We start from the raw sequence: 10,854 nt of genomic DNA, 5'->3' as shown, positions 1-10,854 counted from the left end.
CCTTAAAATTATACATTTTCTCAGTTTAAACATTTGATATGTCATCTATGTTGTATTCTGAATAAAATATTGAAATTTGAAACTTCCACATCATTGCCCCCCCCCCCCAGTCATACAAAAGGAACAATAAACCTTTGATATTGCATGGAAATCCAGAAAAAGCATCATAACCTGCCTTAATAACAACTTCGTCCAGTCGATCGACCAAGGATACGGAAGATTTTTCTTCAATAAGAATCATGATAACCATGCCAAGGTTATTTTGGACAAAGGCATCATGAAGTCTACTTGTAAACTGTATAATTAGAAAAGCACTGGATGAATGTCTGGAATACTAAAAACAACAAACAACTCAGTATGAGTCCATTGTGATTCAACTTTAAAATTACTGCAAGCACCCTAAGGCTAATACACAATCAATCAATCAAAGTGATTAAGTAGACCGTACAACCCTACATATGGTTAATATAAACCCACAGTGATAAAGTAAACCTCCAGAGAAGAACTCACACTCATGATGCACAGACAGGCGACCTCCTCCTCAGACTGCAGACTGTTTAATTAAACACACATGGCTTTTAATTAGGCTACATATACGCTTTTTATTTAACGCCCATGAGCCTTTGCGCGAAATAGGGAAGTGACTTCCGGTAAACTTTACAATCAGGGAAAGGTTTGCTTTATGAAGCATTTTCAAAAACGTGGTACAATGAGGTGAAATTAGTATACTCTACTTACCTTTCGACCATCGAATATAAAAAGAAAATTTTAAAGTGTTAAAGCAAATTAGGCTACTACAAACAGACCATGAATAACCCCAAAAGCTCGATTATTTCCATGTAATTACAGACGTGTTAAATATCACTGTAATGTAGGCTAGTTTATGTCTGCATTATGTATACGTTGCCCAAAAATGTTCATTGAGCATTGAGGGATAATAGATTAAGTGATTTCCGTCATTTTGACAGATAACAAATACTGTATTTACCTGACATGGAAACATTCTGTAAACACTGCTAATAGGGCTTAGAAGTGAAAAGAGGAGACACTTACTTTTTAAAGTGAAAACAAACCTGGAAAGAGACGTGAGGATTTGTAGAGAAAAGCGAGATATTCTTAATTCAATCCAGTGAATTATTCATGGGATATATCGTAAATTAAATGACTTTGTATTTTTTTTTATATTGTTAAAGCGAAGTACAACGGGGGGAAATGATACAGCGGACTGAAAAGAGCTCTTACCGTAGACATTCTTGTCACATTGTAGTCTCGGGCAAGAGATGGGTAAAAACAAGACTCAGAAAGTGTTAACTCTTAGTTTTTGTATAGAGTTTACACAAATATTAAATATACCAACTGTAATTTATTTGTTATCAAAGTGTTTAGCGTTAGATATTTAAATATTTTGTACCAACCTGTATACAGAAACCCATGTAGCCTACATTTACACACATACGTTTTTTTAATTAATTAATTAATTATTTCATTTATTTATTTATTTATTGCAACTTCGAGTATAAGAGTTAAGGCTACTTTTGACACAGACGCGAGGGGTGCTTCACAGACAACTTTTCCACAACCTCATTACTCCACTTGTAGGACACTTACAAGATTACCATTTATTTATTTATATACAATTTAATAATTATCTTCTAGTGTTACATGCTAATATACTGAAAAGGCTATCAGGTTGAATCCCAGGGATTCACATAATAGATTCTTTCGTTTTCACAAATTTAACCGTGGGTCATGCCTTCCATATTTAGTGAATATGGAAGTGGTAGTAAATATGGAATAGTGTATAACTGTAAGACAATTCGCAAGATTCGAATGGATAAGATCAACACAAGGCTTACGCTTTTGTGAAACAGGTTATAGAGATACAGTGGTATGATTAGAGTTTATATTCACGAGTCATAACGTAGTAGGATCAGTGAAGTGTGCTGACCACCACTTTTCAGCAAATCATTGGCCAACTGTATGGTAACATAATTAATAATATTCATGATCCAAGCCTGCACCAAAAGACTTTCCCGTAATTTGCGCCATATATGGACTTGTAGATGTATAAAAACGCACTTGGCATCGAGATACAATACCAGAACATCAAATTAAGATCAAATTTTGATGTAAATTACACAAAGAAAAATAAGTACTGATGTACTATTTCTCTACATATAAAAATACATATAAAACACATAAATGTATGTATGTATGTATGTATGTATGTATGTATGTATTGATTGATTTATCCATTCATTCTTGCATGCATGCAACGTTTGCTTTCATGGTTACATGTGTCTACAAAAATAATTAACTGAAAACTGTCTTTTTTCCCCCTGGGGTATAAAGGTATCCATATGAACTAATATGATGTGCTGTCAAATTACAGTCTATTCCCGAAATGCTTCAGACGATTCTATAAAGGTAAATTTTAGGTAGATATATACACTTTCTATATTATTGAAAAAAATACAGGAACATTGCACACCACAATTCCATACACCTTCATGACATCGGAAGTTAATGGTGGTAAAGTGAAAAAAAATTAAAGTGAGCCTAAAATAATCTTCTGTCTGCATTTGTGTGCGCAAATTACATCTACGACGTTTTACATTTGTCAACTGTACTGTGCTCCTTTGCGTATATATATATATATACAAAACAGCAATGATAAGTGATACAGTAAGTGCACTGTTGCTCTGTTCTCCCTAGAATGACAAAATAGTAATGCAAATCCAAAGGAGCAAGGCAATAATACAAAGAAAATAATGAACAAAAGATAGGCTGCAATTGTTTTATAAAATGTAAAAAAACAAAAAACAAAAAAAACACATTACAATCAGGAATGCGTAGGGTACTGGTACTTGAGTGATGAGTGTGATGTCTCGTTAATATTATGGCAATTTTCAACTGAACGTAAACTGCCTTCATATGTATAAATGAATTATTATTATTGTCTTAAGAAAAACACATTCTTTTTGATGAAAAAATTAGGAAATTTTTTTACTTTTAACTTTATTGTCTACAAAATGCATATTCCAACTAAAAATAATTTATGCATTTATACTTGCATTATTAATATATTTTAATGAACAACCGTGCAGCCCAAAAGGTAAAAACAACAAAAACAAAAACACTAATGTAGCTTACAGTATGCGTATCATTTTATGTATCTTGTATTCTTGTATAGCCTGTCATTTTTCAGACGTCAGACTCGGTATGTATTTTAGGAAGAGACTCGCGTGCTTTTCAAGATGTTATTTTATTGATGTTCTTATAAGAGTGACTCCAGTTGCTAGATAATAGATAATTACAAGAGTCTTGCAATTTAGTATTTTATAATAATAATAATAATAATAATAATTATTATTATTATTATTATTATTATTATTATTATTATTAGAACCCTTATGTTACAAACTGAAAAAGCAACGCCATTCGTTTAAAGTTCGTGTCCAGGGTGGATGCATCACCTGAAAATCACTTATATCTGTAATTTTCAATCAGTGACATCAGTGATCGCCAACAGATACATAGAAAAGGTGCGTTTTTATGAGCTGCGTTGTGTTTGTTGTGTTAACGACCGGTGCGTGTTGTGTCAGCAGTGCGGCTTTTCGTTTACACACAACAACTAATGACCTGCAGTAGATCACATTACCTCACCAACTGGACCAGTCCTGTTCTGTGACCATCAGCCTCGGCTCAGTCCCAGTTAAAGTCGCTTCCGTAAATTTCGCTGACTACTCGTGAAATACCACACCGTCGGGTTCATTTTTAAAAGAGGCTGTCATTTTCCCCTTAAAACTGTAAACGCAAAGATAAAATCTGGAATGTGTAAGGAAAATTGATTTAACACAAACTGTGCCATTTCCACCCTGTAGTCAAATATCGAGCTTTCGTTGGTTTTGTTGCGAAATGACTCGCCGTTAGTGGAGGTGAAACGCAAGCATCATTTAAAGTGAAAGACCGCCGTGTGTGTGTGTGTGTGTGTGTGTGTGTGTGTGTGTAAGAGCCCAGCCTCCTTCTTTACATAGACACAGCAGCGTTTACCTGAGACTATTACCTGTGTGAAGCACACCTAGACGGACTCACGCAAACGTGGATTTTACTAAAGAAAATAAAGAGCTTTCTGGAAGTAAAGATCTAAAGGACCTGACTTAGAGATGTATGATCTATTTTGTAAACTGATCTAGACTCCGAGGAGAATTTTGTCTTCAAACTGATTTTTAATTCTTATGGTTGTCATGATCCGGAGTTGACTCACATCATGTCCAAATCTTCAGATCAGTTTGACAGCTCAGATTGCGTGTGTTCATTCGGCATGAAGCTGACTTGGGATATAAACGACCCCAAGCTACCACAGGTAAATATTTATTATTTTTATGTATTTGTAGGCAAAACTGAACAGAATATTTCCATTTGTTTTAGAATAGCCTCCTTTTCATTCTTGTTTCAGTGTTTAATTTGCACACAGTAGCCTATAGGCGACATAAAAAGCATTTTATAGTTTTCTGTATATCGGTCAAAATTTTTGAATGATATTAGATGTCATCTCGCAAAATAAACATCTGAATTTTTATTTTTCCAGGACACGAAGCAGTATGATGCGTTCCAGGAGTGGACAGATGGATATGTACGTTATATTTACAGCAGTGAAGACAAGAACGCACAAAGACACCTGAGCGGATGGGCCATGAGGAACACTAACAATCATAACTGTCAGATCCTGAAGAAGTCATGTCTTGGTGTGGTGGTGTGTTCACGAAACTGCTCTCTCCCAGACGGGTCCAAACTTCAGCTGAGACCGGCCATCTGTGACAAAGCACGACAGAAACAGCAAAGTATGTTGAGGAACTTTTTCTCCAAACAACCAGCATCTACCAAACGAGTTAGTCGTGTTAGAAACGAATCTGATAAGAAAGAACAAACATATTTTACACTACAGGCTGGTTGTAGCGCGTAGTTTGAATCACGTCTTAAATATATGAATAGCAAGGAATCGCATTCTTATCAAGAATAATTGTATTTCCTCTATATCGTTTTCGCGTTGGATACTTGGAGTTCAGGATTTTTATAGATTTTTCAGATCAGAACGTATCCGTTTTAGGTGTCATCCGATACCTAGAACGACCCAATTGTTTTCTTCAAAGAACCAGTAGATAGACGTTTTCTAAATATCTACTGTCCCATTGGCACTTAAAAATATACTTTTGTGGCATTAGGCTGTGAACTCTTTTGGGAACAATTATTTCTAAAGTGTAGTCTTCTCAGTGACTCCTGTTAATCAACCTTAGATTCTGCGTGAGAATGTTCAGTAGACTGACAGACCATTTTCTGTCAGTTTAGAGCTGACCCTCTCACTCATGACCTTGACTGTTTGGCTCAGTCAAAACACTTAACCTCTTTTTTTGCAATGACTTGAAATATGAGAATTTCATTAAAAAAAAATCTAATTACGTATAATGTATACGTAGAAAATACGGATAATGTTGGCATATTTGTAAAATGCTCATTAAAAACAATTTATTCATACTAAATAGTTTGAATAAAACTATTTATTCGTACCTTTGCAGAAAAGCTTTGTCCAAACTGTAACTCAGCTCTCGAACTGATTCCATGCCGAGGTCACAGTGGCTATCCAGTAACCAATTTTTGGAGAGTAGATGGGAAGGCAATTTTTTTCCAGGTGAGTTTAACTGATAATTGTTTGATTTGTAAATGACATTGTAGAAATGTTTTGTCAAATAACCAAAGAATGGCATCTACTTTTAACTTATTCAAAAGTAAAAAATGCATTCATCCATCCACTTTCCACACCACTTTATCCTTTACAGGGACATGGGGGGCTGGAGCCTAAAGTCAAAAATATAATTTAATATTACTGAATAAACTTAAATACTTAGACTACACCAAGTAATTTTTTGAAGAATCAGAGCAGGTAGAAATAAACATCAGGTAGACATAGGTAAACAGTTCCTTTTACAGTTTACTAAGTATTAAATATTTTAGAAAACCATCAGCGTTAATTGCACAGATTGATGTCACTGTACAACAGAACTTGTATAATTACCAGTATGTAGTTAAATATTTAAATAGTTATGAATATAAACTTGATATTTCCCCTATTCCCAATTTGCTCTGTTTTAAGGCTAAAGGAGTACATGACCACCCCAGACCAGAGAGTAAGTCTGAAACAGAGGCAAGAAGGAGTGCAGTGAAGAGAAGGATGTCTTCACCTCACTTTTCACAGAAAAGAAGACTGGTGGAGCCAGAGGTAACACACACATAAAACCTGTGATACTTAAAGTTAATCCCAAATACACAAAAATCCAGGTATAGGTTAAAATATATACTTAGAGAGCAACACAGTATTATTATGTAGCATTTAGAAAACATTTTTGAGACACACAACTTCTATATGTAACCTTTATTTTATTATGCATTAGACGGGTATTCTTAAGGCATTATAACTAGGGCTGTGAATCTTTGGGTAGACAGCGAATCGATTCGATTCACGATTCATAGGTTTTCGATTGGATTCAAGAATGATTTTTGCAAATTCAGAACGATTCAATTCGATTCGATTCACAATTAAATTCGAATTCGATTAACAATTCGATTCTGCGTTCTTTAAGTACATTCACAGGATTATTTAAATGCTTCCCCTAAATTATTTAAATGCTTAGTCAGGGGGCAAATTACACAGCAGCCTTTATGGTTAGAGAACCATAGGTTAGAGAAAAAAAAGAAAAACTTTTGTCCATTGTTAGATGCTAGTTTAATGATGCTATGGCATGACATGAGATATGTAGAAATTTGTGTAAGCCAAGATTAGAAAACATTTTTGAGACACACAACTTCTATATGTAACCTTTATTTTATTATGCATTAGACGGGTATTCTTAAGGCATTATAACTAGGGCTGTGAATCTTTGGGTAGACAGCGAATCGATTCGATTCACGATTCATAGGTTTTCGATTGGATTCAAGAATGATTTTTGCAAATTCAGAACGATTCAATTCGATTCGATTCACAATTAAATTCGAATTCGATTAACAATTCGATTCTGCGTTCTTTAAGTACATTCACAGGATTATTTAAATGCTTCCCCTAAATTATTTAAATGCTTAGTCAGGGGGCAAATTACACAGCAGCCTTTATGGTTAGAGAACCATAGGTTAGAGAAAAAAAAGAAAAACTTTTGTCCATTGTTAGATGCTAGTTTAATGATGCTATGGCATGACATGAGATATGTAGAAATTTGTGTAAGCCAAGATTTTAAAAAAGAGCTTTAAAAGTATTATGTATAGGCTAACATTTTTTTTCCACACCAGGGGTGTAGCCATCATTTCAGAAGTGACAGAAATGTCCAATACAATTATTTTATGAATGTATGTATGTATGTATTATTATTATTTTGTTTTACAAGGAATTCTTTTCTTGTCTCTTACTTTGAATTTGCTATAAGAAATCAAATACACTGCTGGACAATAATCAAACATTTGTAATCTATCTTTTTTTTCCTAATGGCAATTTTATGATTGTTTTATATAACAAACAATTATTTCAATTTTCTGCACAGAATTAGGTAGAAAATATACTTTATAGTTTCTGTACTGTAATAAATGATATGTCAATTAGCACTGCGCCATTCATAAATTTTATTTATTTATTGTGTTTATTGTCTTAACATTTCACCAGTTCATTCGGCTTTTATTCAGCTTAGCTGCAGCTATAGATGCCTTTGTCCATGGCAATTTCCTGGCACGTCTTAAGTTCTTTGAGCGCGAGATCACTTCTCTTTCAGTGCGAAAACTTCTTTATCTCATTTTCAGAAAATAAAATGCTATAGTAGGCTATTTAACTTTTCCTCTCCATCGGCGAATGATGATTCTGAACGAAAACGCCATATCTGTTTGCTATAGCAACGAACTCTACTTTCAGGCATCTGATTAACAGATAAACCTTGCGCTCTTATTTCAAGGTTGTTATCAGGGGCGTCATGCACTCATTATTTTTGAGGGGGCATCCACTTTCCACACCACTTTATCCTTTACAGGGACATGGGGGGCTGGAGCCTAAAGTCAAAAATATAATTTAATATTACTGAATAAACTTTTATACTTGGAGTACACCAAGTCATTTTTGATGAATCAGAGAAGGTAGAAATAAACATCAAGTAGACATAGGTAAACAACTAATTTGACAGTTTACTAAGTATTAAATACTTTAGAAAAACCATAAGCTTTAAATGCACATATTGATCTCACTGTAAATAGTTATGATTTATGAATATAAATGTGAGATTTTCCCCTATTCCCAATTCACTCCACGCTGTTTGTTTTAAGGCTAAAGGAGCACATGACCACCCCAGACCAGAGAGTAAGTCTGAAACAGAGGCAAGAAGGAGTGCAGTGAAGAGAAGGATGTCTTCACCTCACTTTTCACAGAAAAGAAGACTGGTGGAGCCAGAGGTAACACACACATAAAACCTGTGATACTTAAAGTTAATCCCAAATACACAAAAATCCAGGTATAGGTTAAAATATATACTTAGAGAGCAACACAGTATTATTATGTAGCATTTAGAAAACATTTTTGAGACACACAACTTCTATATGTAACCTTTATTTTATTATGCATTAGACGGGTATTCTTAAGGCATTATAACTAGGGCTGTGAATCTTTGGGTAGACAGCGAATCGATTCGATTCACGATTCATAGGTTTTCGATTGGATTCAAGAATGATTTTTGCAAATTCAGAACGATTCAATTCGATTCGATTCACAATTAAATTCGAATTCGATTAACAATTCGATTCTGCGTTCTTTAAGTACATTCACAGGATTATTTAAATGCTTCCCCTAAATTATTTAAATGCTTAGTCAGGGGGCAAATTACACAGCAGCCTTTATGGTTAGAGAACCATAGGTTAGAGAAAAAAAAGAAAAACTTTTGTCCATTGTTAGATGCTAGTTTAATGATGCTATGGCATGACATGAGATATGTAGAAATTTGTGTAAGCCAAGATTTTAAAAAAGAGCTTTAAAAGTATTATGTATAGGCTAACATTTTTTTTCCACACCAGGGGTGTAGCCATCATTTCAGAAGTGACAGAAATGTCCAATACAATTATTTTATGAATGTATGTATGTATGTATTATTATTATTTTGTTTTACAAGGAATTCTTTTCTTGTCTCTTACTTTGAATTTGCTATAAGAAATCAAATACACTGCTGGACAATAATCAAACATTTGTAATCTATCTTTTTTTTCCTAATGGCAATTTTATGATTGTTTTATATAACAAACAATTATTTCAATTTTCTGCACAGAATTAGGTAGAAAATATACTTTATAGTTTCTGTACTGTAATAAATGATATGTCAATTAGCACTGCGCCATTCATAAATTTTATTTATTTATTGTGTTTATTGTCTTAACATTTCACCAGTTCATTCGGCTTTTATTCAGCTTAGCTGCAGCTATAGATGCCTTTGTCCATGGCAATTTCCTGGCACGTCTTAAGTTCTTTGAGCGCGAGATCACTTCTCTTTCAGTGCGAAAACTTCTTTATCTCATTTTCAGAAAATAAAATGCTATAGTAGGCTATTTAACTTTTCCTCTCCATCGGCGAATGATGATTCTGAACGAAAACGCCATATCTGTTTGCTATAGCAACGAACTCTACTTTCAGGCATCTGATTAACAGATAAACCTTGCGCTCTTATTTCAAGGTTGTTATCAGGGGCGTCATGCACTCATTATTTTTGAGGGGGCACGAGTTGGGGGGGGTATCGTGTGACACACAACAGCCACAACAGCACTTATGTTTTGTTTATTTTTTCCTTTTTATTCTAAACATCCCCAAACGCATTAACTATATCATGAAATATCTTGATTCTCACCTTTATAGATTATGTTGATCTATGATGGTCAAAGTATCCTAATAATGTAACCTATTAACTATGCATAAAAACATGTGTGTTTACTTAATTAACAGATATGGGTGTCATGCCATAACATATTTTTAATACGGCTGAGTTTATATTTAATGTGAATTTAACATTGAAAGTTAATGTGAATAAAAACATTGCGAGTTAGGCTATTAATCATAACACTTTCATTTTACAGAAAGAGAGCAAAGAACATTTACATTATCAAAGAACATTTTCACTGACAGTCTAATTCAAGCACTCTCAAAAACTCCCATTAAAATCACTGAAGCTGTTTACACTATGAAGTTAATATCTTACAGATTCATACACACATTTGAACTCTGTTGTTTCTGACGAGAGAATTCGCCAGAAAGAGGTATTCAGTCAGCGAGCAAGTGAAGAAAACACCGCATTTTAGCGATGACTCATCTGAACACCTCTGATTGGTCATTGCCTTCATAAGCTCAACAACATCGTGTGTGAATGGTTAATGTGCAGTGCTGTAAAAACGCGTCTGTATCTGGCTCAGCGCCAGCCAGCGAATGCAGATTTGAATTTAGCAACTGAACAAGCTTCAAATCGGAATTGATTTTTTTTACATGCGCACACTGCACAAATATAGAGTTTCTCACTGTTTGCACATAATAACCACTCTCCTACACGCAGGGGCGTGTCTACGTGGTGGCCAGGGGTGGCACCGGCCCCCCCTGAAATTTGAAATTTGAGGCGGTTTCTATAGTGTGATCTTAATGACAATGTCGAGAGCGCATAATGTTACGCGAACCATGTGAGCGAGAACGAATCTCTCCACTCCCAAGCGGATTTCCTACACTCACACAAACCTGGACGTGTGCTTTTAACATACATCGTTCCGCAAACACCCCCCCCCCCCCCCCCCCCCCCCCCGCCC

General features: G+C 34.8%; 2 protein-coding genes across 2 annotated transcripts in view; one reads left to right on the top strand and one right to left on the bottom strand.

Annotated features, from left to right (window-relative positions):
• sycp2l (synaptonemal complex protein 2-like) overlaps positions 1-585 on the bottom strand; it is a 17,741-nt gene extending 17,156 nt beyond the window's left edge. Inside the window, 2 exon segments of the mRNA XM_016250726.1 lie at positions 176-295; positions 511-585. Of these exon segments, the coding sequence (XP_016106212.1) occupies positions 176-295; positions 511-516 (126 nt within the window). The 5' untranslated portion in view covers positions 517-585.
• Positions 586-4,270: 3,685 nt separating this feature from the next.
• Positions 4,271-10,854, top strand: part of gcm2 (glial cells missing transcription factor 2) — a 10,150-nt gene continuing 3,566 nt past the window's right edge. The window contains exons 1-4 of the mRNA XM_016250739.1: positions 4,271-4,366; positions 4,592-4,844; positions 5,577-5,689; positions 6,152-6,277. Coding sequence (XP_016106225.1) covers positions 4,271-4,366; positions 4,592-4,844; positions 5,577-5,689; positions 6,152-6,277 — 588 coding nt within the window. The remainder of the gene's footprint in view (positions 4,367-4,591; positions 4,845-5,576; positions 5,690-6,151; positions 6,278-10,854) is intronic.

Source organism: Sinocyclocheilus grahami, unplaced genomic scaffold (assembly GCF_001515645.1).
Source record: "Sinocyclocheilus grahami isolate Dianchi unplaced genomic scaffold, SAMN03320097.WGS_v1.1 scaffold1005.1, whole genome shotgun sequence".
Taxonomy (NCBI): domain Eukaryota; kingdom Metazoa; phylum Chordata; class Actinopteri; order Cypriniformes; family Cyprinidae; genus Sinocyclocheilus; species Sinocyclocheilus grahami.
Note: the sequence above shows the minus strand (reverse complement) of the source record. Positions and strands in the feature narration are given on the sequence as shown.